Source organism: Tursiops truncatus, chromosome 5 (assembly GCF_011762595.2).
Source record: "Tursiops truncatus isolate mTurTru1 chromosome 5, mTurTru1.mat.Y, whole genome shotgun sequence".
Lineage (NCBI taxonomy): Eukaryota > Metazoa > Chordata > Mammalia > Artiodactyla > Delphinidae > Tursiops > Tursiops truncatus.
The window spans coordinates 117,294,698-117,320,937 of record NC_047038.1 but is presented as its reverse complement, the minus strand read 5'-3'; the positions used below and the strand labels follow the sequence as shown (position 1 = coordinate 117,320,937).

The following is a 26,240-nucleotide window of genomic DNA, read 5'->3' as shown; positions in this document are numbered from 1 at the left end:
GGAGGAAGCTGTTTTGTCTAAAATTCTGGTCCCAGAAACTGCCAGAGACTGAAATCCCGAGGATGCTTTGCTAACGAAGTCCCAGCAACAAAGGCGAGAACCAGACACAATCTAAGGTAAAGCAGGAGGGATAAACAAGAAGAAAGAAAGGAAGAGAAAAGGAAAGTGAAAACCAGGCATCCAATCTTTGAAATTCCTTATCCTCTTGCTAAGGTAGCAGAACAAAGCAGTCATAGGCCTTCATGCCTAGGTTCGTGTCACGCTAGGGTTTTCCTCTTTGGGGGTGATCCACTAGCATGTGGGACCCTGTGGCAGCTGACTACTGTGAGAGATGTCTTTCTCTCCCGTTATAGTGATAATATCCTGTTAACCTCAGCGTCTCTTCTTTCCAGTTTAAAAGTAGCAACCCCATGCTTGTGGCTCATCTGACTTCATGGCGATGGCTGTTGACTACAGGCGAAACACAAGACCTGGATTATCTACAAAATACAAGCCTACCCCTCACCCATCACTCCTAAACAATGATAGACACAGGCTTTAGGGATATTAACTTGGGGACAGGCTTGTGAATTGGACGTGGCCAGTTACCCAGAAATATGTATACTATATATATGTATGTAGGTATGTGTGTGTGTGTGTGTGTGTGTGTGTGTGTGTATATATATATATATTCTTTTTCAGATTCTTTTCCATTATAGGTTATTACAAGGTATTGAATATAGTTCCCTGTGCTATACAGTAGGTCCTTGTCATTTATCTATTTTATATATAGTAGTGTGTGTCTTTTAATCCCAAGCTCCTAATTTATTTTGTTATATTTCTTCTTCTGCAGGACATGACTGGGCCTTCGATCTGATAGATGGGTGTCTTGTGAGTCATGTTGGCCCAGGCTGGGCTGTGAGGCAATTACCATGGTTTGGCGTGTCAGCCCCGTGGCAGATTTAGTGCCACATTTCAAAGGCCGAGCTGCTTTTAACTGTTTGCTCTTAATCTGCGACCTTTTGTGTTTTCTCATCGAGAGGGGGAATAGCTGCCCTTTCCTAGGCTTTAACAAGCCCCAGAGAGACAGGAGGGGAAGCCACAGTCCCCCCTTTTTCTGAAGTAGCCCAATCACACTGCACCCTCTGCATGCTAGATTTCTGTCCCACCTACATAGGATAGGATGCCTAGTGAAGGGACCGGGCAACGCACGAGAGACGAACTAACATTTACGCCTTAAGGACAAGCCAAAGAGAAACGTCGTGTTTTAGTTCAGAGGAGGCGAGCTCTCTTCCTTTCGTGTGTAGAAATCTCAGTAAGTTTTCGGAGGCAGTAGCTGGCCGTGCTGATGTCACAAAATCCAAGAGATTTCTCAGTTAAATTCGTGTCTATTTCAAAAGCGCCTTTGGTGATTCTAAAGTGAGAACTGCCAAGTCTCGATGGACATCAAAACCAGTTAGCGGGCAAGTACTGGTGGATCTGATGAGGAATTAGCTGGGACACCGGCTCCAGCCAGACTGCTCTCTACTGAGACCTCGGAGCACCCCTTCTCCCCCACCTCAGCCTCGATTTCTCTCCTGTGTCTGTCTTTTCCTCCTTCCTCCACCCAGGCACCCCCAAAGTCCTGCCGTGGAAATCTCCCTCCATTTCTCCCGGGCTGCACCCTGAGGCCCCCAGGATCCCGTTCCTCCCACCCTCACCTCTTGCCTCCTGCCACTGCAGAACCTGCCATACCCATTCCTCTTCCTTCCCGGGCTCCAAGGACACCCACTTTGGCTTCCACCAGCTGCTTCATTCCCCCAACCGCACCCCAAGATGGTGTGTGATCGTTCCTCTTTGGGAAGCAGTGAGATGGTGCGACTAGACCAGCTTCCCAAAGCTCTCTGGGTCGCAGTGTCCTTACCTGTAAACTGAGAATAATTTACAACTTTACTGCAGTGTTGTGTGAGTTATATGAGCCTGTGGTTGCTTAACCAACATGAAACTGATGTTCAAAAACAGATCCCGAATGAGGCCTAGAAATCTGCGTGTTTATATCACCTCAGGTGATGGTGGCAGGTGGTGAGGACCTCACTGAGAGACACTGGTTAAGACGGTGGTTCTCTACCTTGACTGTGCACTAGAATCATCTGGGGAGTTTTTAAAAAGTTCAGGTGCCTGGGTCGAACCTGAGATCAATTAAATCAGAATTGCTTTTGGTGGGGAAAGCTAAGCGCCAGTATTTTTAGTGACCCCCGGGTGATTTCAGTGTACAGCCAAAGTTAAGCACAAGGGCTTTGGGAGCAGCAGGGCTGGGCTATACTGACCTTGGGCCAGTCACTAACCCCTGAGCCTCCGTTTCTCCATCTGAACAATGGGAATAAAACATTTGCTTCATTGTTGATTAGGCAGATTAGTTGAGACATTTCTGCATGGGGCCTGGCACAGTGCTCGAAACTTCCCTTCTGTTGAGTGGAATTGGGAGCTGGGGTGGTGGACATCAGAGCCCCTGTCAGACTGAGGTCCGTCCAGGGTGTCTCAGCCCTCTGGGCCCAGGGTCCTCCTGCCTTTTGCTGCTGTGGTCCCAGAAAGTATATATGAATCCAGCTCTGAGCATGGCCCACAGGGAGCCTGGCTTCTCTCCATGGGGGGGTGGGCAGGGAGTTTTTGCCAACAGCCCTCTTTTAAAAGTGCTTCATTTCAAATACTATTTGGTTTAAAAAAATTTACTAATGATTAAGCAAAGAGACAAATGAAGTGTTAATTCCTCTCGTTCAACTGCCAATATGCAGCATGTTACCTCACTTATGGGTTACAGTTTTCTTTACCGTGAAGCCACCTGAGAACATGGCCACCATTTATAATGTTATTTTTGTAAGAATATGTGCCTTGAGGTCCAAACATTCAGTTTACAAATCCCCTTTGGAGACATGAGGGTAGAATGTGTGTGTGTGTGTGTGTGTGTGTGTGTGTGTGTGTGTGTATGTGTATGAGTGTGTGAATATATGTGTGTTAGTGTGCGTATTTATGAGAATGTGAGTGTGTAGGAATGTGTGTGAATCTGTACGTGTGTTTATGTATGTGTGCACATGTGTGTGTGTGTGTGTGTGCGTGTGTGTGTGTGTAGGGCTGCGTGGGCTGGGGCTTGTCAACAAGAATTTCTAATTCCCCTCCCTGGTCCCTAGATCCTGCTTTACTTTATCCTCTCCCAAGCCTTTTGTACACTTAAGACAACTCAGGTTCAGACCTATTACTGTCAAGAGCCGTTCTGAAGCAATTCAAGTGCTCTGTTTCCATTCTGGGAAATTATAACAGCATCCTGTGATCATTGCTGCTTTGTACCGGGCCCTTCCCTACAAATAGATCTTGTCTCTTCTGCGTCCACCAGGCCTGAGGGCATGGAGGGGGCGGCAGAGAGACCTCGTGGACGCCCTGCCACGTGCCCCGTTCTGTGCTGTTTGCATCCCGCGTGTTATTTCATTGTCATCAGATGGACCCTGTGTGGTTGGTCCTATTATTTCCCTTTGAGAAAACAGGTCAGGGGATGTTTAGCGACTCGCCAACACCATACAGGGACGTGAGCCTAGATCACTAGCTCAAAGCTTGTGCTCTTCTCACTACACTACCCTGGGGACTCATCTTTAGTTTCCTCTCCTTTCTGCTCCCCTTTTGTCTCTGCCTTTGAGCCTGGATGGGACATTCCTGGTGTTGGATGGCTGTCAGTTTCTGCCTGAGGCTTGGTGTAACCTGTAATCCTCTGCCCTGTGCCCTGCCCATCCCAGGGCAAAGGGCTCCCCAATGTAGGAAATGCCTTAGCGCTCTGTAGCTTGATTTCCGCACCCAGGGTCACAGAGCAAAGTGCTCCAGCTTCTGAAGGGGGAGAAAATGTTCTGCAGGACCGCTGCAATTCCCTGAATTTTTGCAACATGTAGGCTGGGGCATATTTTCTCAAGTTTGGTTAATCTGAGCTTTGTTTGCTGCGTTGTTAAGGTGTTTTCAATTGGTCAGGACTTCCAGCAAGAGAATGAAATAAACACTAGGCACGTGGAAACCCTTTTCTGGGCTAGTTTTCAATCAGGAGTATTATGGTCCTTGATAATTGTGATCACTGACGGTTTCTGGGCATCCTCGGGCAGGTGGTGTGTTTTCTGTCTCTCTGTGGCCAGGCCTGTTGGCAGCAGAGACGGCTTGCCGTAGTACCAGTGGAAACCAGGACAACAAGCTGTCGTTTTTTGGAGGGACAGGGATAGAACACAGAGGGTGAAGTCAGGGAATAATTGGGGGGGATGCAACTGGTCTGAGAGAACATGTCTATAGTTATATATATATCTTTTCATCTATCACCAAAATTATTCAGAAATAGTTACATTTAGAGTTTACATTTCATAACAACAGTTCTTTCACATGGTTTGGGGTTGTTTTTATATTACCAAACTTTTCTCTGGTTTGCCTTATCCAGAGTATAATTTTGGTAACAAACACTGATTAATAAGCTAAACTCTCACAAACTCTTGTAGTTTTTTTTGAGTTTATATAGGGAATATAAACCTTTTAAAAACATTTTACTAGGGCTTCCCTGGTGGCACAGTGGTTGAGAGTCCACCTGCCGATGCAGAGGACACGGGTTCGTGCCCCAGTCCGGGAAGATCCCACATGCAACGGAGCGGCTGGGCCCGTGAGCCATGGCCGCTGAGCCTGCGCATCTGGAGCGTGTGCTCCGCAGCAGGAGAGGCCACAGCAGTGAGAGGCCCGCGTACCACACACACAAAAAAGTTCTCAGCACAAGAAAAAAACTGTAATTATGTGAGGTGATGGGTGTTAACCTAAACTTATTGTGGTGCTCATTTTGCAATATATACATATATCAAGTCATTATGTTGTACATCTGAAACTAAAACAATGCTATATGTCAATTATATCTCAACTAAAAAAAATTATGGTCACCACGATGATGGGAGAGTTGGGGTGACAGTGGGAGGAAGCCTGGCAGGGGGCTTAGGGCACTGTTGGAATATGCTGGACACGGGTTCAAATCCTAGATCTTCCATTTACTAGGGAATAAAGTTAGAATCGGCTTAAATTAGCATGTTAATCTCAGTGGGGTTAAATAAAATCTTCCATCGCCTCTCTTTTCCCATGGGAGGTGGGAAAGGTCTCATCAAGGCCTTGGAGCCAGGCAGGGGACTAAGGAGTCCAGACTTTGGAAGAGAAGGAGAGGGAATTGTTTTCGAACTGGCTGAGACGGGTTAGCCGCAGGCGCTGAGGCTGGAGGGCTAACCCCGCAGGTCAGGTCGGAGCTTGAGGAGATCTGAAGTGGGTCGGGGAAGCTGTGCCCGATCCAGGTGAAGATCTTTGACAGACAGCCTGGACCCGTCTGCCTCTCTGATTCCTGTTCCAGGGCAAAGGTCACGCAGCCGCTTGAACCTCCCTTTTTTTTCTCTCTCCTTTCTCAGCTCTGTTCGCCTTATAAGGAAGGTCAGCCTTGCCAAGTCGAAAGTGCCTTTGTTATCTTCCCCTCGATTTCTGCGAATAGTCCTGTGAACCAGAACTTTCCACATGAAAGATGGCTGCTCTCTCTGTCCTCTCTGCCTGTCAGCAAAGTAAGCGTCCCGGGGTGTGTGTGTGGGGGGGGGGGCAGAGGGAGGGAGGGAGCGTTTTGGGGTTTCTACTCACTTGCTGGTGGTCCGTGGGCTTTGCAGAGCACGCTGTGCTCAGGGTCATCGGTGCCCCCTTCCCTGGGGACAGGCAGAGATTTGGAACATTCCAGGGATTAGTTCTTCCAGTGGGGATGCCATGGGCCTTTGAGCCCAGAGATTCTGCATATCTGTAGTTACAACCCACAGCCCAGTTCGAGTGAGCATTAGAAATGCGGTAACCTGGGGGAAGTGGGCTATAAATATTAATCTGGAGTGTTCCAAAGGTAACATTGTACCTGCTTATAAATCATGGCTGTGATTTCTTGAACCCCGATCTTTTAATTACTGTGTGTTTCTTAAATAAGCTGGGTATGGCAGGTATGATTATCAAGTTAAAAAAAAAATCTCCTGCAAAAATATGAGCTTCAGATTAAGTAATTCATTCTAAATTTTAAAGTGCCTTCCCACTAGGATTATTCAGTATCCTGATTGCCTGGTTAAATAGAGGCTTCTTCTCCTCTGGGGTCGCTTTTGCTCAATTCATATTATCTCAGGCATGTGCTTCCTTAACATGCAAAATGGGAAAAAGGGGTCTGAGCCCTGGTGAGCACGACTTATGAAGAACACGTGTTTCTTTATTTTCCCAGTGTGCTTGTACCAGGAAACGGGGCAGAGCAGCGGACGTCTCGGCCCAAGCACGGGGCACCACGGTTTAGGATAGATAAAGAGTCTGCACACACACTCAATGGCAGACTTGCTAGCCAGTCTGTTTTGTGAGTTTATGAAAACATTATACCTTAAAACACATGTTTTGTGGTTTGATTTACCGTCTTTTCTGGAGTAAAGCAGGATGCTTATAGCCAACTAAAGCAGCACTTGGGTCTGAAACGCCTTGTGTTGACCCTCTACACGTAGGCACGGTCCACCCCGTGTGTGCCCACCTCCTGGCCCTGCAGAGAGCACAGGGGCAGCTCCACGGTTGCCCCAGGCTGGCATAGCCTCTGCCATCCCCACAGAGAGGTTCTGTTTGCTGGTGGGTGCAAGGGCTGGTGTGAATTGCAGTCTGAAGTTCAGGCAGCTGAGTTGGGAAGGGGAGACGGGGCCAATGGTGGTTGGTGATAGATAGGGAAGAGAGAGAGAGAGAGAGGGAGTTGGCATTAAGAACCAGAATTCGCTGCTTTAGCGAAAGTCTGGTGTTTACAGAGGTGAGACGCCCTGTGCTATAGTAGAAGCAACTCAAGGCTTGAAAACAGACTTGTATCTTCTGGTCCAGCCACTTACAAGCTGGGTGCCCTTGGCCGGGAAAATCTGTCCTTCAGTGTCCTCATGAAAGAGGGTTAAACAGGACACTGGGTAGGAAGTGCCCACCATGGTGCCTGGCCCAGGGTTGGTGTTCAGCACAGTCACTTCCAGTCCTTGGCTGCTTCCCCACAGAGAGAAGCTTCTGGTGGATTGAGAGGCAGCCTTGCGGTGAAGAAGCCCAGCTGTGGCTGGGCTGAGAGTGGGGGCAGGATGAGGGGTCTTGATTCACTTTCCCCAGCACACGTGTCCCGCTGAGGCCCCTGACCTGAGACTCCTTGGAACTGGAGATGATGCAACTGAGTCCTCCTTCCTGGGGCTGGAGGTGGGCGGGGTCTTCCATTTACTGAAGCTCATTCCTCACAGATGCTGACCAGGTGCAATGAACAACCAGAAGAAGCCAGCCCTGCAAAGCTTTCACTTATTCGCCTGAATTTTGAAGCTCTAGGTTCTGGCGCCGTTGCCAATAGAAAGATCTAGGAGCACACATCTTTCGTCGTTTCCATTTTATCGTGAAAACCAGAAGCCTTGCCCGGTGTGTTCTCTGAGGCTGCGGAGCACGTTAGAAGCAGTGGTAGCAGCAGGGTCCAGGGTGGCCAAGCCCCACTTTTCCCCTCCATAGATAGACCTCCTCTTTGGCTCCAGCTGAGGCCGTGAGCCACTGGCCTCTCCAGCTTTATGCTGCCTTGAAAAGACTTAGCCGAGGGTTGGAAACCATCAGTGCCTAATCCCACACTTATCTTCACTCTACTCTCCCAGACTTCAGTGATATGACTACAGCTTGAACGAGAAAGAGGCCAGTCCACACTTAGATGTTCAGCTGTAGCTTCTAAATCAGGACCAACACTTCATTTGCAGCAGAGGGGAATGAAGGGGAAGGAAAGTAGCCGGCTGTGAGAGGCTTACTCGACCAGGTTCAGTATTTACTGACTTCTTGTTGGAGGGGAGATAGTACCATGATTCAGGAGGAAACACATGGCCCCTAATACTGTCACACAGTGAGAGACTGAAGCTGCAAACTTGGTGTGGAAAAGGAAATTATTTGTAAAACATTAGCAAGTAGGAAATGGGTATCAAGGTACTAAAATAAGGGCGACCAGAACAGTGTTGGAGAGAAACTGTGAGAAACTGAAACTGGAAGAAATAATCTGAAGGGAAATAATAGACCCCAGAAGTTAACTACGGGGTAAAACGAGGGAGATAAGGACAGGAGGTGAGAACTATTTACAGAGGAGGAGGTGTGGGTCTGAAAGTGAAAGAGGGTCACAGAACTGATGATCAGAGGCAGGTGATCCCAGGCATTGGGGTTTCATAATCTAATGTATTTTCCATGCAGCAGATGCAGAAGAAAGTCATAATCATTTCATAATAGGGAAGCTGAGTCCTGCAGGGAGCCATCATCCCCAAGTTTTCTTGTGACCCCCCCTTCCTGTCCTTCCTCACGTCCAGGCAACCACTGATCTACTTTATGTCACTGTAGATTCACTTGCATTTCTGAGAATTTTATACAAATAAACTTATACAGTAATACTTTTTGGGGGGTCTTGCCTCTTTCATTTAGCATAAATTTTTGTATAAAACATTTAACTTATTGGTCTTTTGGGGGAATTCGATGCATCACCAGTGTATTACAACTGAGCCATTCATCTTGTAGCTTCATCAGCATTAACTGGTTCGTTTTCATGACACTGCTGAAGAATCAGCTGTTTCTGCAGAGGTTCAAGAGAAAGGCCTTTTGAGAAGTGTGCAAGTTCCTTTTGTATATCTACGAAAGCTTTATTCACTCAGTTATCTTTTTCATCATTCACAATGTTTATCTTAAGATTAGTGGTAACTGGTTTTGCTTTATTTTTAACCTTAAAGCTTTTTTGGCTGGCTGTGTGGAATACACTCCTGGACTTCTGCCCTCTTAGTTTGTCCTTGGCCATTGTCAGACCTCCGATACCCCTCGTGCAGCTGCTCAAGTTCCAGGTGACACCATCTGCACACACCTCATTCTGCATAATTATTCTGAGATTCATCCATGTTGTTTCATTTATTAATAGTTCATTCCTTTTTACTGTTGAATAGTATCCTGTTGTATGGACAAAGCACAAATTATTTATCCACTCACTGTTGATAGACATTTGTGTTAGTTGGCGTTCTCCAGAGAAACAGAACCAATAGGATACACACACACACACACACACATACACACTCTCACATATCTATTTTAAGAAATTGGCTCATATAATAGTTGGGGCTGGTGAGTCTGGCATTTGCAGGGTGGATTGCAAGACTGGAAATTCCAACAAGAATTGATGTTGCAGTCTTGGGTCCAAAGGGAGGCAAAAATCTCTTCCTCTTTGGGGGACCTCAGACTTTTTTCTTAAGGCCTTCAACTGATTGGGTGAGGCCCACCCACAATATGGAGGGTCATCTGCTTTACTCAAAGTCTACTGATGGAAATGTTAATCACCTCTAAAAAATACCTTCACAGCAACATCTAGACTGGTGTTTGACCAAACAACTGGGCACCATGGATAGCCTAGTTGACATATAATCTTAACCATCAGGGAGTTGTTCCTAATTTTTGGCTATTACAAATAAAGCTGTTGTAAACATTTGTGGACGGGTGTTTTTATGGATGTATGACTTAATTTCTCATGGGAAAATTCTAGTTGTGGAATGACTGAATCATATGGTCAATGTATATCTAACTAAAAAATTCCTTCCAAATGGTTTTCCGAAGTTAGTTGTATCATTTTACATTCCCACCAGCAGTGTGTGAGAATTCCAGTTGATTTTGTATCTTCACTTGTCTGTCTGTCTTTTCTAGTTGGTATGATCTGTCTTTTTAATTTTAGAAATTTAAATAGGTATGTAGTGTATCTAACTGTGGTTTAAACTTGCATTTTACTAATGAATAATGATGTGCCACATGTTTAATGTTCGTTCCTCTTTACTTGCAGGTTATTTCGCTTTGCAGGCAGGAAAGGCGAGATCAAAATACAAAGTCACACCCCCAGCAGTCTCTGGGTCACCAGAGTTTGAGAGAATGTTTCATGCACAGTGAGTAATGCTTTTCCCTTCAGGGGTATGGATCTGCCACATACACACAATTCCTAATTAGAGGAAAGATACGCAGAGAAGATAATGCCATTATAACAAACCACTCTTCCTGGCCAAGACCCTTCTCATGATCCTTGAGGTTTGAAGTAGGCAGTGCATGGAGTTTCTACCCACCTATATTACAAATTCAGAGGATACATTTACAGAAAAGGCTGGGATCTTAGGGGGGATTGCTATATGTCTCTAAGTGTGGCAGTTTGGTCCAAGAGCCTGGAAGGGGCTCCCTGAGAGTTCAGTAGCCTCATGTTGGAATAGTTATGCTATCAGTTTTCTATCTGAAATCTTTACTTCTTCCTCTCCACTTCAAAACAGAGGTAGGTCAGTGTTATCCTCTGCCAATAACCCATTTCCTAAAATCAGAAACCTATAATAATGAGAAAGCTTTCTATTTCATGTGTATTCATAGTTGTTTTTTTTTTTTAACATCTTGTGCTCCTTGCCTTTTCAGATCCACACAGAATGTTCCACTATAAACACCACGAATTTGCCTGATGCAAGATGCTAGGGCTCCCTTTACATTTAATCCCCCAAACCCGGTGCTTGTAAAAACATTGCACATATCACCATTTATACATTGCTTGGTTCTTTTGTTAATAGTTTGGGATTTTTCATGTTTGTTCTTGAGTGAGGTTGGACTATAATTTTTCTTTTTTTGTATGGTCCTTGCTCATTTTGATATCAAGATTATGTTAGCCTCACAGAATGAATTAGAGAATTATTTTCTCAGAGTTTTAATAAGATTGGAAGAGTGTGTTCCTTCAAAGTTGTTAGAATTTACCTATAAAATGATCTAGACCAGATGTTTTTCTTGTGAAAAAAAATTAAACTATGAGATTTGATTTCTTTAATGATTATGGAATTACTCAGTTTTTTTATTATGTCTTGAATTAGTTTGGGTCAGACATGGCCCTTGAACTGTGAACATTGGTCTCTTGTCCATCTAATTGCTCCAAGGAGGATGGCACACACTATTTCCCTAGGCTTGAAAGTTTGATGAACACCACTGGTAGTACAAGAGATAACTTTAAGAGGTGCAGAGGCATGTTTCAACATGTTTTAAAATGTGGTAAGAATGTGTAACTTGAGCTCTACCCTGTTAACAAAATGTTGAGGGTATAATATATTACTGTTGACTAGAGGTACAATGTTGTACAACAGATCTCTAGAGCTTATTCATCTAACTTGGCTGAAACTTTATGCCCAAGGTATGATTTTATTTTATTTTTTTAATTAAAAAATATTTTTGTTTATTTATTTATTTTGGGTTGCATTTGGTCTTTGTTGCTGTGCGCGGGCTTTCTCTAGTTGTAGAGAGCAGGGGCTACTCTTCTTTGCAGTGTGCGGACTTCTCATTGCAGTGGCTTCTCTTGTTGTGGAGCACAAGCTCTAGGTGCGAGGGCTTCAGTAGTTGTGGCATGCGGGCTTAGTAGTTGTGGCCTGCGGGCTCTAGAGTGCAGGCTCAGTTGTTGTGGCACATGGGCTTAGTTGCTCCACAGCATGTGGGATCTTCCTGGGCCAGGTCTCAAACCCGTGTCCCCCTGCATTGGCAGGCGGATTCTTAACCACTGTGCCACCAGGGAAGTCCCCCAAGGTATGATTTTAAATAACATTGGACCACATGATGAGAAAGTCATTTCCACTGTCTTTGAATCTTTGTGTTATATCAAGTGGAAAGTATTGATTTGGTGCTGGTATGTCCGACATCCCCAAATATTTATTTTTATCAGGGTAATACATGTATGTAGTCTGAAAATAAAGTGAGGTTACAAGCCTTATAACAACAAGTAATTCTCCTTATCCCCAATCCATCCCCAGAGACAGCCATTGGCACTCCTTTTGACTACTACTTTTGGTATTTATTTCCATATTTCTAAATACTTTGTGTTCACTGCTATTTATTGATTCACAAATTTTAGACATTATCAATTGACTTCCTTTTATGGCAGAAAAAATTTCATGCTCCTCTGTTTCCTCTTTTCCTCACTTCATCCTTCCAGAAAAGTTATATCACTTTGTTGAGTTAAATCAATGTTTATGTTGTTGTGATTAAGTAAATAATGTTCAAAGCTGAATCAAGTAGTATACTATGGTTACATTTCCTTCTTGTGTAGTTTTTTTGCTTTACATGGGGTTAATAATTGCCTCTTTGTTTGTTTGCTTAGTTTCATCTCTGAATCTTCAGCAGAACTGAAAATTTCCTCTCAGTACATTTAAATACATTAAGTAAGCTAGTAATACCACTTGTTTTTTCCTTGGAGTCATTTGTGCTTTAGTCTTCCATATTTCTTCTCCAATCTGGAGGTTGCACTTTAGATCTGTTACGTAGCTGTCATCCCACAACTTCCTGTCATCATCCTAGGAATTTCCCTTACACCCTACTGATTTGGATCACCGGTTTCCTGGATTTCATATTATCCTATGTTTTGGTTTTTCTCTCTCGTTTTGGTGGAGCACATCCTCCAGACACTTCCTGAGAGAAGGGGAATGGTAGGTCTTGACACTTCTGAATATGCCTCTGTTTCTCTGTTGAAATCCTTACCCTCAGAATTTCGAAAACATTGTTTTCATTATTATCTAATTTCCACTGCTGTTGTTGAGGTGTTCTGTGCTGTTCTGATGCTTTGTTTGGAAACTGTAGAAGCTTTAGGGTCTTCCCCTGATCCCCGGCCTGAGGTGTTACAGTGCTGTGCTGGCTCAGGCATTTTTCTTCACTATGCTGAACCCTAGAGGAGTTTTTTTCACAGCCTGAAAACTCATACCCTTTTGTTCTAGAATATTTTAAAATATTGTTTACCCCTAAATTTTGTCTTCTAATTTTCTCTGTTCTTTTATTCTTTTTAAAAATATTTATTTATTTATTTGGCTGCACTGGATCTTAGTTGCAGCATGTGGGATCTTCGTTGTGGCCTGTAGGATCTTTTATTTATTTTATTTTATTTATTTATTTAAAAATATTTATTTATTTATTTATTTGGTTGTGCTGGGTCTTAGTTGCGGCAGGTGGGCTACTTAGTTGCAGCTCGCCAGCTCCTTAGTTGCGGCATTCAGGCTCCTTAGTTGTGGCATTCGAACTCTTAGTTGCAGCATGCATATGGGATCTAGTTCCCTGACCAGGGATCGAACCAGGGCCCGCTGCACTGGGAGTGGGAGTCTTAACAACTGGACCACCAGGGAAGTCCCTCATTCTTTTTTTTTAAAATAGATTCATTTATTTATTTATTTTTGGCTGTGTTGGATCTTCATTGCTGCGCACGGGCTTTCTCTAGTTGCAGTGAGTGAGGGCTACTGTTCATTGTGGTGCGCGGGCTTCTCATTGCGGTGGTTTCTCTTGTTGCGGAGCACAGGCCCTAGACGTGTGGGCTTTAGTAGCTGCAGCATGCAGGCTCAGTAGTTGTGGCTCACGGGCTCTAGAGTGCAGGCTCAGTAGTTGTGGCACACGGACTTTGTTGCTCTGTGGCATGTGGGATCTTCCCGGACCAGGGCTCAAACCCGTTTCCCCTGCACTGGCAGGCAGATCCTTAACCACTGAGCCACCAGGGAAGCCCTGTCCCTCATTCTTAAAATATATATTAGTTGTAAGTTGACCTCCTGGACTGATCTTTAGTTTTCTTTCATCTTGAGTTTTTCATCTTCTTGGACTTTTGTTCTTTCAGGGAATTTCTTGAACTTCCAACTTTTTACTGATTTTTTAAAAAATTCAAATATGAATTTAATTCCTAAGAATTAATTTTTATCCTTTGATTGTTCTTTAGTTCTTCTTGCTGCTGCTGTTATATCATTCCTTTCTTGTCTCATAGATGCAGTTTATTCTCTTCTGAGGATTTTAATGATTTTTTAAAAAAAAATCTTCCTTTATCATTTCTGTTTCTTCCAAGTTCCTTCTTACTTTACTATTTTGGCCTTTGCCTTTAATTTTTATTTGTTATTCACCTGTTAAGTGTTTTTTGAGCACCTCTATGTATTAGGCACTGTTGGGAGATAGTAGTGAACAACTCCAACAAAGATCCTTGCCCTCTTGAAGTTTATCTTATAGCCAAGGAAGACAGAAGATACACAATAAGCAGATAATACCATAAGAAAATAAGATATTGTGTAAGAGGGTGGTGTTAAGCTATACAACAAAAACGACAGCATTACATAGAGACGTGGGGGAGGGCTGCTGGGGGGTGAGCTAGAGTGGGTTGCAGTTTAAACAGAGTGGTCAGTGTAGTCCCCACTGTGAAGGTGGCACTTGAACAAAGACTTGAAGCAGGTGAAGGAATTAACCATGTGGCCATGTAGGGAAGATGCTCTTGAGATAGAGGAAGTAACCAATGCAAGGACTTTAAGTGGAAATGTGACTGGTGGGTTAGCAAAGAAGTTAGTGTAGCTGAGAGAGGAAGCTGGCAGAGAGTGGTAGGAGGGAAAGTCAGAAAGGTAATGGATGACCAGACCAGGCAGGGCCTTGAAGGCCAGTGTAAGGACTTTGGCTTTTTCTCTAAGTGAAGTGGAAAGTTGTTACAGGGTTTTAAGCAGAGGAGTAACATGATCTTGTATTTTAAAAGGATCACTTTGTCTGTTTTGCAGAGAATAGACTGGGCGCATTGGTAGAAGCAGAAAATTCAGTTAGGAAGCTACTGCAAAAATTCGGGTGAGGGATGATGGCGACTTGAACCAGGAAGATAGCAGATGACGTATGAGATACAGCAGATTCTGTATATATTTTAAGGGTAGAGCCAATAGGATTTCAACAAATATGGAGTGTGAGAAGAGTCAGGAACAGCTTTCAGATTTTTGGCCTGAGCATCCTGAAGGATGGAATGGTGATTAACTGAGTCAGAGAGGGCTGCAGGAAGAGCAGTTTTGGGGGGAAGACCAGGAGATGGGACTTAACGCTATAGCTAAGGAGAGGCTCTAGACACTGTGCTCTACTAAGCTATTTGGATCGTTTGTTATTGCATCATAAACTGGCTAATACATTGTTGCTTACACATCCAAGCAGAGATAGAGAGTAGACAGTTGGATATACCAGTCTGCATTTTAGCAGGGAGATCTGAACTGGAAATATAAATTCAGGAGTCATTGGCACATGAAAACCATTTAAAGCCAGGACACTGGATGACATCTTTAAGGGCGTGGGTATAGGTCAAAAAGAGGAGAGGACCAAGGACTGAACCTAGAGCCCTCCAGCGTGATGAGGCCAAGAAAACAAGGGTCCAGCAAAGAGATCTGAGCAAAAGAGACCCTAGAGGCTTTACTCAAATGTCAGGTCATTCTTGATTGGCTATCTGTGCAATTTAAGAAAGGCACTAGGGCTTCCCTGGTGGCGCAGTGGTTGAGAGTCCGCCTGCCGATGCAGGGGACATGGGTTCGTGCCCTGGTCCGGGAGGATCCCACATGCCGCGGAGCGGCTGGGCCCGTGAGCCATGGCCGCTGAGCCTGCGCGTCCGGAGCCTGTGCTCCGCAATGGGAGAGGCCACAACAGTGAGAGGCCCACGTACTGCAAAAAAAAAAAAAAAAAAAAAAAGAAAGAGGCACTAGGGAGAGAACTGGGGGCTCTGTGTGCAGAGATGGGGCTTACTGAGAAGGCAGCTTCACTGAAGGGTGATGGATCAGGGGCAGCCTTCTTCTGGGGAGACCCCAGATGATGGCATCTGTAGGTCATCTTTATGGGACCGTTAACTTCCTCTAGGAAAAAAACCCTTAACTCCCCTGTGAGGGAGGAGGGAGTGAAGGGTGAGGGAGGAGGGTGGGTATATTAGGCCTGCCTTCTAGTAGTCTGACAGTGTGGTGGGTGAAGGAAGGAAGCTTCTTCCACTCTGCAGTATGTGAATTCGCACTATGATCAGTACAGAATTTTACCCTCACGCTCCATTGTTCTTGGAGCCCCCAGAGATTCTCTGGTTCAGTTTCTCCAGACAATAATCCTCCCATCTCCTCTGATGGAGGAGTAGGGTGGGGCTCAGAGGTGGAGCAGAGCCAAAGGCCTCCTTCTACAGTTTTTCAACTAGTTCTTCTGTTTCAGCCTTTGGCCTCCAAGGGACCTGGGCCCCAGTTGCTGAGCCTCTTGGGTTCTGGGATAAGAATTGTCTCAGTCTTTTTTTTTATTTGCCGTGCTGCGTGGCTTGTGGGATATAAGTTCCCCCACAAGGGACTGAACCCGGGCCCTCGCCAGTGACAGTGCGGAGTGCTAGCCACTGTGCTGCCGGGGAATTCCTTGTCTCAGTCTTCACTGCTTCTTCCTCCTATAGGCACGTAGCTTCAGCTTTCCGCACTCTGCCAACTCAGCTATGGTTCCCCTTGTGCTGGTTTTCCTTCAGAAATTTGCTACCATCTCTCTTCCACTGCTGTGTCTGCTCCCGTTCTCTCTGTTCTTGAAGACTTTCTATCTATTTTTTATTCCTTTACTGGCATTTTAGTGAGGTTTCAGGAGGGAGAAGAAACAAACACGGGTTCAATCTGCCATGTTTAGCAGGAAGTCCTTGGGATGTGTTCTCGACATCATCTGGACACCTATTTCCCCCCATTCAGCAGAGGAAGGGTCTCATGCTCAGAGTCTCCAGCAATCAATAGCATCTAATAAGAATCTGACAACTTTCTGTTTTCATGGTATTTATTTTTATACTTATCTTTTATTTAGAAAGTTACACTCTTACATCACTACCGCAAGTGGGAACAATTTCATTTTTCCGAATTTGTCTGAGTCAAAAAGAAGTTGATTCATACAAAAATAATAAGAGGTATATGGAGAAGCTAAATTTTTGACAGTAATAGATTAATGTTTGGAGTTTGGGAGATACCATACTATTCATACAAATGATCACAGGAGGAAATTCTGCATCTTCTCACTTTGTCTTTCATGTTCTGAGACTTTGTTGGGGAGTGTTGGATTTCCAGCGGGCTAGATTCTTGGGTCACTTCTGGTTCTATGTTCGTTCACATAGTTTTCACAGATTTGATTTTCTTTCGAGTTACTGCTCTCTCCTTCCTTTTCTGCATCTGGACGCCTCTTGTCCTGGGAATAAAGCTGGACATCATTTACAAATATTTCTCTTAAGTTGCTGTTTATAAGTATCCAAATCCAATTTCCTTGTTAAATGTGTTTTGTTTGATTAATCATGGCAGAACAGAGAGGGGTTAAAAAATAATAGCCAATATTAGGGTGGGGTGGGGGATTTGGAGCCATAAAATACCTTTAAGGTCACAGTATAGTTGTCCTGGGTTCTCTCTGAAGGGTGGATGGGAATGGTCCTACTCCCTTCTCTGAATTTCTTCTTGGACATTCCAGGGCACTAGCCCAGTTCTTGCCTTAGGTTCGAAGGTTTACGATGAACTTGGCCAGATCAGAGAAGATTCGTGGCTGATGAAGCCATTTCGACTTTATCTGAGGTAGTTAGGGCAGGAGCCCCTGGGATAACCAGTTTATTCCAAAGCCTACTCGGCTACCTATTCTCTTTTTCAGGGAAGGCTCCCTTGAGCTCTGCAAATCACCAAGAGGGAATGCACTTTCTTTTCTGGCTCTTCTGCACCAAAGCGTTGAGTCCCTTCAGCTTCCCTTGAAGATCTTATGGCCTCATGAGTAACAGAAACGCTGCCTCTTCCCCTACTCTTTCTCCTGCTGCTTTGCCCTAAGCGTAGTCAAGAAGCCCGCTGTTATGACTAATCCTTTCTTTGAGCGGAATTTGACATCTCATAGCAACCATTTCAAGGTCCCTCTGACCACCCCTGAAGTCCCTGTTTCCTGTCTGAGGGTCGCCTCAAGTTGGATACTTACCTGTCAAGCAGCGAGGATCATTATGGAGCCAGGGCCCCTTCTCTAGAGGCCCCATTCACTTCCTCTTCCCTTCCTCCAGGAAGGGCATTAGAGGTGACTCTTTCTAGAGTTTTGCAGTCTTTTGCCAGAATACACTCTTTAAAATTATGAAAATAGCAGCTATAATTTCACGGAGGGCCATTTCTTCATGGTATTGCTAAGGTTAGAAAATTCTATCTAGTCTAATTTGAGCACCTTGATCCCTTTAGATTAAAGGCTTTTATAAATTTAAAAAGTAGATCCAAGTAATAAATTGATCTTGTTGTAATTTAAATATATTTCCTCTGATTCTGTCCTCACCGGAAGAGAAGAATAGCTGCTGATGACCTCACTCTTTTTCATACACTTGAGGACCATTATTAAATGTCTTTCATCTGCTGTATTTTGAGGCTAGGTAGCAGAAATTCAGCTTCTTTTTTCAATCATTAAAAAATTTGGTTGTTCTCTTTAGACTAAAATTTTTCATATTATTTCTAAACCTGGAGCCTAGAAATGTACCTAGTATCCCAACAATGGTTCCATCAGTTCTGGGTGAGGTAGAAGAATTGCCTCTTACTTCTTTCTTGTATGTACTCTATTTGCTTAATGCTGAATTATTAAGTTCCTGTTCCAGAATTAACCTGCCACAAGGCACAAGTAAACCCAATCATCATGAATCTGAGAACTCTTTAGAAATGTTAGCCTTTTCTTACTCTACTAGAGTCCTTCTTTTTCTTCTTCCCTTTTTTTTTTTTTGCCATTTACTAACTCCTTATAGTCACTTTGAATCCTGAAATTAAAACTGTTGACCATAATACATGCCTAAAACCTATGGAGAAAAGGAAAATTCACAATAGAGTAATTTTTCAAATATTCTGCAGCACCAGGATTATAGTAATGTGAGTCACCTACTTTTGTAGTAAGTACAAAAATGATAAATAATAGAGAGACAATAAACACATCTCCATTCTTATTACAAGTGTACCGATCTTAGGCATTAGCTGAAATCCCAAGATGTACTTTTTCACTGAGTTATAAAGGGCTTGGGTTCTCCAAGATGAGAGAGTGACTAAACGATGAGTCTTCAAACTCCACCCTCCTCTAAAGCCCACCTTGTATGAGTCAGCTGGGGCCACTGAAACAAAATGCCATAGACTGGGTGGCTTCAATGACAGATATTTATTTTTCACAGTTTTGGAGGCTGCAAGTCTAAGATCAAGGTTCTGGCTGATTCTATTTCTGGTGAGAGCTTTCTTCTCTTGGCTTAATGTGTCCTCACATGGCCTTTCCTTGGTGGAGGGGTGGGAGAGGGAGAGAGGGAGAGGAGAGAGAGAGGGAGGGAGAGAGAGTCAGAGTCAGTCAGTCTGGCAGGTGTCAGAGAGCTCTCTGGTGTTTCTTCTTATAAGGGCACCAATCCTATTGGATCAGGGCTCCACACTTCTGATCTCATGTAACCTTAATTACTTCCTCACCCCAAATACAGCCTCACTGAGGGGTTAGGGCTTCAGCATGTAAGTTTTGGAGAGACAAACATTTAGTCCACACCACCACCAAACAGCTTCTGTCACACAAGCTGGGTGATTCTCAGGTAGTCAGGGGACGAGAGGCAGCTAGAATTTGGATGAGCTGCCAGCCTCACTCCCTCATCTCCCCATCCTGTTCCTTATCAGCAGTACCACTGAAGTGCTAGTTAGATTTCATGCCCTCCTGCCATTAGCAGCAGCCTCCCTCCCGTGTCCCAGAGGGTTACTTGACAAGGGACAATTTAGATAGTTACAGGTCTATATAAAAGGATTAGCTCCAGCAACCTCTCATCCCCAAGCCTTTTCTGAGCATATTAACCTGTTGCTCTGACCCTCCAGCCAATGTAATAATCCAAAACACTTCTTAGGGTCAAAAGCCAGCAGACCAAGTCTGGGTCTCTGTTAATAGTGCAGGTAGCTCATGGAGGTGTGCAACCGACTGGTGGTGTTTCAGAACAAGTCACCAAAACAAAAGAAGAAAAAGGAGCAGCAAAAATCTTGAACGGGGGAAACCTCCTTTAAGTTGCCTTGTCTGTGTTTTATTTTTAAAAGTTGTCATACTCTAAGCATGGCATTAGAGGTGTCCTCCGGCTGTCCTGGTTTTCCCCTATGGGAAATGGTTCAGATTTTCTATGAACATGATTGTCATAAGCAAAGTTTCATGTTGAGTGCTTACGAGAAATCTGTCAAATAGCAGAAATATTCAGAAGTGTTTTAAGGCCAAAGATTTCCCAAGTGATGTGTACACATTGAGGGGCACACTAAGGACTCTGCTGTGGGAGTGAGGAAAACATTGGAGCTCCTATTTATATTTACTCTTAAAATATCATCTTTTAATTTCTAGTTTGTGTTTGTTTCATAATGTACATGATACTCTTTTCCAGTCGAATGTATTAACCGTGCTAATGGATCAATCCCATATTCCCAGTGGTTTAATGTAACGGAAGTTTACCGTTTTTCTTGCTCACGTCAAGTCCTATGTGGGTGCTCCTGGTTAGGTGCCCTTTCACATGGTCATGTAGGGACCAAGGCTTTTTCCATCTAAGGGTTTTGTCCCCATCCGGGTCCTCAGCATTCTCTCCATGCAACCAGTGCGTGGGGTGAAGGGAGCTTGGCACACCAGCTGCTTAGCCATCTGGCTCAGAAGTGACGTATTTCATTTCACTTACTTTCCATTGGCAAGAAGTAGCCCCACTAAGATCCCAGGAGGCGGGGAAGTGTATCCCTGACTGGGCAGCTACTGCACAGCACCAACTTCACACCACCCCTGTTGTCAGCCAGCCGCCTCTGCTATAGTAGGACGTGCAGTTATTTTTTATTGGGGTTGTGCAATTAAAAAAAGTCAGAGACTAGGGTTTTAGGCACTGCCAGAACACAATATGATTCTTTCTTTTCCAGTATGGGGTGAGCTTTATAGTACATACACTTAATGACGGAGATAGGGCCCAAGCAGTCCTTAGTTTAGGACTACCTTCACTGCTCCCAGCCTTCGGGTCCAGACAGGGATCTGCAGTGGTCACATGTCCTGAGCCCCCAGGCCCAGGCTCCCTTGGAGTTGGGGACGGACGATGGGGGCTTTCAGTGGCTTTAAATATTCAATCTCCATTGGCTCCACTGGCCCATCTTCTAGGGTGACCAACTCTTGCCAGTTTGCCTGGAACTTTCCCAGTTTTAGCACTCCGATTTCTGTGTCCCAGGAAATCCCTCTGTTCCAGGCAAAGCCCGGATTGTCCTGGTTTAAAAAATCAAAGTCACCCGTTCTGAAAACCTGTTCAGTCCAGGGCAAACCAGGATGGCTGGTCGCCCCACTGTTCTTCCAGTAAAGACTCTTTCTGTTATTACCCCTGGGTGGAACTTGAGGCCCATGGTGACATCTGCCTATAACAAAAGAGAAGCTTCTCCCTTATCTTTTTATGGGAAGCTTAAATATCAAAGAGCACAGGATTATAGTGCAAAGAGGGCTCTCACAAGGGAATGAGTAGACAGACTCATTTTCCCTCAGCGTGGACACGCAGGAAATGGGGCGGTCCAGCGATGGTCAGAACCAACATTACCCTCTGTTCCCACGCAAAGGGAGACTGACACAGCTGCTGCCAGCTGATTTCTGTCCCATTTCTGTCCCCTAGATTTCTCCTGAGGATCTCCTATAATATAATCTGCCTTCATGTCCAAAAAGAGATCATCAATTATTTTCACTTTGGTTTTCCTGGCGAAGTGACTGTAATTAGTCACTGATAGGATTGTGCAGGACACATTTTCAGTGTTTGGTCCCCTTAGTTAAACAATGTCTGTGGACAGCTCACTGTGAACAAGCTGCTCTGGAGCACATCCGGGTGTGGACCACTTAACGGTGCTCTGGGGTCTGCAGGGACCCGAAAGTGCTGGTGGTGGAAGGACATGGTCACATGGTGGAGGAGGTGCGGGAGGTCAGACTGAGCAGCCGGAACGGGATTCCAGTTATTTTAAGGCCAAGCAATACCTAGTGTCTTCAGCAGGCAGCAGCAGGGAAGACCGTTAGCAATAGCAGGGCCCCAGCTCAGGGCTTAAGGCGGGTCGGTAAACAAGGGACCAGGAGAAAAGTACAACGAGCGCAGCTGGGACAGGAGGTCAGGGTGAGACCAACAGTGACTAACGGCTTATAGGGGACAAAGAGTCTCATTTCTTAGGAGAGGAGGGTGCAGAGATATGGTACTAAACTGCCCACATCCACCAGGCTGTGCCCTCTGGGAGCACAAATGCAGTTACACTCACATCCCTGCCTGAGTCTCCGTGACTTCTAACCGCTCCCCCGGGACCTCGGCACCCCTTTCCTCCATCTTCTCAGTTACTTCCTGGAGCCCCCGGGCACGTGGGCAGGGACAGCTCTGCTGCCTAGCAATTGAAGTGGGGGGCCATGCCACTGCCGTGCTCCAGTCCTCCGGCCCTGTGGGTTCGGGATCCCTCCCCAGGTCCTGGGGTCTTCCGTGACTGCTCTCCGGCTGCTCTTGGTCTGTGGCAGAGGGAGGTGAGGGCTGTGGCTCTCTGCAGCTGTTTGGCACTTCTGTCTGAGGCATAGCACTGCAGGCATCTGGAGTTTCACCAGTCCTTTCATGAAGACCGTCCTTCAGCTTTCAGCCTGGTCTCCACTCAGGTGTGAAACCCGTACCCTGGCTTGGGCAGGGGTGGGAAAGACCCCAGAACATCCCTCCGTTTTCCTCATTTCCTCTTTCCTCACTCTTGCTTGCCCAGAGGCCTTCTTCCTCTTGCAAATAAGAGACACAAAAGCACACCTGCATCTCAGTGTGTGTGGACGGATGCCCACAGGGGCCACAGACCCAAGGTTCTGCCTCTGCAGCTCAGTTTGGACTTGGCTGGGATGCTTTTATATAGTAACATCTGCCCCACATGCCTAGCCAAGGCTGCTAGTACAGTGGGGAGAAAAAACCTTCTAAATAGTTAGTCTTTATGAAGAATAATACGGACTGGTTTTGAGGGTGATTTTTAAAATTTTTTTTATTTATTTCTTTTGGCTGCGTTGGGTCTTTGTTGCTGCGTGTGGGCTTTCTCTAGTTACAGCGGGAGGGGGCTGCTCTTCGTTGAGGTGCGGTGGCTTCTCTTGTTATGGAGCACAGGCTCTAGGCACGTGGGCTTCAGTAGTTGCAGCATGTGGGCTCAGTTGTTGCGGCACGGGCTCTAGGGCGCGCAGGCTTTGGTAGTTTTGGCACGCGGGCTCAGTAGTTGTGGCTCGCGGGCTGTGGAGCGCAGGCTCAGTATAGTTGTGGCGTATGGGCTTAGTTGCTCTCTGGCATGTGGGATCCTCCTGGACCAGGGACCGTGTCCCCTGCATTGGCAGGCGGATTCCCAACCACTGCGCCACCAGGGAAGTCCGAGGGTGATTTTTTATTTTTTTCGAGGGTGATTTTTTAAAAAAAATCTCATCATGGATAATTTTGTGTCGTGCTGTGGAAGAACTTACCCCTTAAATTTTGGGATAATTTAAGGTGTTTTACAAGACTAGATAGAAGATGGGACAATTGTGTTTTGTTTCCAAAAAGGATAAAACTCATAGAAGAAGACAAAGGGGATAATATCCTTGACACTGGGTGTGGAAAATAGAGCAACCTTCTGCTCCTGTTCTCTTTTACTTCATGGAAAACAGGTCCATGGATTTAGTCGAGGAAAAGGAAATGTTTTTGAACATAGCTGTAATTATTCTGACCGCATTTGTAAAGTATCTTTTCACTTAAGCTACCATAGGAACTCACAAACTTTAAAAGACGTTGGTAAAAAGGCAACCATCAGAAGCAAAATAATGCCAAGGATAGGAAATGGCAGAAAGACAACGCTCAGTTATTCCCCTAAGAATGAGAAAGTTGTGGCTATGGTTTGTGAGGTATCAGTGTCAGGCCCTGGACAAGATATTCCTTAGGTCATTCCAGTGGCCTTTCAGGCCTTAAAGGCAACAGTAAAAAAAAAAAATGAAGAGGGAAGCATTTGGCATTCGTATTCTGCATTTCTGGTGTGCCAGGGGTCTGATGGTCGCTCTGCTGGCTCTTAGAGAGCTGAGTGGGTGACATTACCGTTGTCATTGCCGGCTCAGGGTTAGAAAGGTCCACCCGTGCTTCTGACTCTGCACCAGCTGTGGTCTATATATGAGCGCTGAGTTATGCAGTTAGTTATGAAGCTTCCTTACCCAGCTTTAAGAGATGGCTGAATGATTAGCAGGGAGTTTTTTCTAATGTAGTTGAGTCAGAAACTAATAAGGTTGAGTTAACCCATCCACAATTTCCTGTAGATTTATGGAGAATGAGGAAAGAATTATGCTTCGTAATTAGGCTTTCTTCTCCTTTTTTTGAGTTAAGAGATTTTTTTTCAGATTTATTGAGGTATAATTGACAAATAAAGTTGTAAGATATTTAAAGTGTACAACATGATGATTTGATAAACGTATAATTTGTGAAAGAATTTCCCCCACTGAGTTAATTAATACATCCCTTACCTTACATATTTACCCTTTACATATTTAGTCTTTTCTTTTTCTTTTTTTTGGTGGGGGCACTTAAGTTCTACTCTCTTAGCATATTTCAATTATACAATAAAGTGTTATGAACTATAGTCACCATGTTATATATTAGATCCTCAGACCTCATTCCTTTAATAACTGAAAGTTTGTACCCTTTTACTAGGCTCTCCCTATTTCGCTCACCCTCAGGCCATGACACCTACCATTCTACTCTCTGTTTCTGTGAGTTCACCTTTTTTTTTTTTTTTAAAGATTCTACATGTAAGTGATACCATGCACTATTTGTCTTTCTTTATCTGGCTTATTTCACTTAGCATAAGGCCCTGCTGGTTCATCCAGTTTGTCGCAAATGGCAGGATTTCCTTCTTTTTAAATGTTGAATAATATTTCATTACATATAGGTATATCACATTTTCTTTATCCATTCATCCACAGTTGGATACTTAGGTTGTTTCCATATCTTGGCTACTGTGAATAACACTGTAATCAAGATGAGAGTACAGATATCTCTTCAAGATGATGATTTCATTTCCGTTGGATATATACACAGGAGTGGGATTGCTGGATCATATGGTAGTTCTAGTTTTAATTTTTTGAGGACCCTCCATACTGTTTTCCATAGTGGTTGCATCAGTTTACACTCCCATCAGTGGTGTATAAGGTTCCCTTTTCTCCAAGTTATTGCCAGCACTTGTTCCTTGTCTTTTTGATAATAGCCATTTTAACAAGTGTGAGGTGATATCTCACTGTGGTTTTGATTTGCATTCCGCTGATGATTAGAGATGTTGAGCACCTTTTCAGATACCTGTTGATCATTTATGTCTTGGAAAAATGTCTTTTCAGGTTTTCTGCCCGTTTTTTAATTGGGTTATTTGGTTTTCTCTGCTGTTGAGTTGTATGTGTTCTTTGTGTATTTTGGGTAGTAACCCCCTATCAAATGTGTGGTTTGCAAATACTTTTTCCCATTCCATAGATTGCCTTTTCATTTTGTTGGCAGTTTCCTTTGCTGTGAAGAAGCTTTTTAGTTTGATGTAGTCCCACTTGTTTTTTTTGTTTGTTTGTTTGTTTGTTTTTGCGGTACACGGGCCTCTCACTGTTGCGGCCTCTCCCGTTGCGGAGCACAGGCTCTGGATGCGCAGGCTCAGTGGCCATGGCTCACGGGCCCAGCCGCTCTGTGGCATGTGGGATCTTCCCGGACCAGGGCATGAACCCATGTCCCCTGCATCGGCAGGCAGACTCTCAACCACTGCGCCACCAGGGAAGCCCTGTTTTTGTTGCCTTTGCTTTTAGTGCCAAATCCAAAAAATCATTGCCAAGGCCAATGTCAAGAATATTTTCCCCTATGTCTTCTTTTATGAGTTTTATGGTTTCAGGTCTTATGTTCAAGTCTTTAGTCCATTTAGAGTTGATTTTTGTGTATGGTGTAAGACAGGGGTACAGTTTCATTCTTTTGCATTTGGCTGTCTGGTGTTCTCAACACCATTTACTGAAGAGACTGTCCTTTCCCCATTGTATATTCTTGGCTCCTTTGTAAAAACTAATTGACCACATATGCATGGGTTTATTTCTGGCTCTCTATTCTGTTCCATTAATCTATGTGTCTGTTTTTATGCCAATACTATACTGTTTCAATTACTACAGCTTTGTAATATAATTTGAAATCAGGAAGTGCAATGCCTCCAGCTTTGTTCTTCTGTCTCAAGATTCCTTTAGCTATTCATGTTCTTTTTTGGGTTCCATATGAAATTTAGGAGTTTTTTTCTATTTCTGCGAAAAATGCCACTGGAATTTTGATAGGAATTGCATTGAATCTGTAGATTGCTTTGAGTATTATGGACACTTTAACAATCTTAATGCTTCCAACTTATGACCATGGAATACCTTTTCATTTATTTGTGTCTTCTTCAATTTCTTTCATCAGTGTTTTATAGTTTTCAGTT

General features: G+C 44.4%; 2 protein-coding genes across 2 annotated transcripts in view; one reads left to right on the top strand and one right to left on the bottom strand.

The window, feature by feature from the left end:
* The first annotated feature begins 5,426 nt into the window (after positions 1 to 5,426).
* The window catches only part of MGST2 (microsomal glutathione S-transferase 2), a 30,013-nt gene continuing 9,199 nt past the window's right edge, over positions 5,427 to 26,240 (top strand). Inside the window, exons 1-3 of the mRNA XM_073805552.1 lie at positions 5,427 to 5,558; positions 9,845 to 9,944; positions 19,334 to 19,352. Coding sequence (XP_073661653.1) covers positions 5,522 to 5,558; positions 9,845 to 9,944; positions 19,334 to 19,352 — 156 coding nt within the window. The 5' untranslated portion in view covers positions 5,427 to 5,521. The remainder of the gene's footprint in view (positions 5,559 to 9,844; positions 9,945 to 19,333; positions 19,353 to 26,240) is intronic.
* Positions 8,537 to 8,821, bottom strand: LOC101336978 (ribosomal biogenesis factor-like). The gene is made up of 2 exons (XM_033857491.1): positions 8,702 to 8,821; positions 8,537 to 8,596 (listed from the first exon to the last, which is right to left on the bottom strand). Exons 1-2 carry the CDS (start codon positions 8,819 to 8,821, stop codon positions 8,537 to 8,539), a joined length of 180 nt encoding a protein of 59 aa, XP_033713382.1.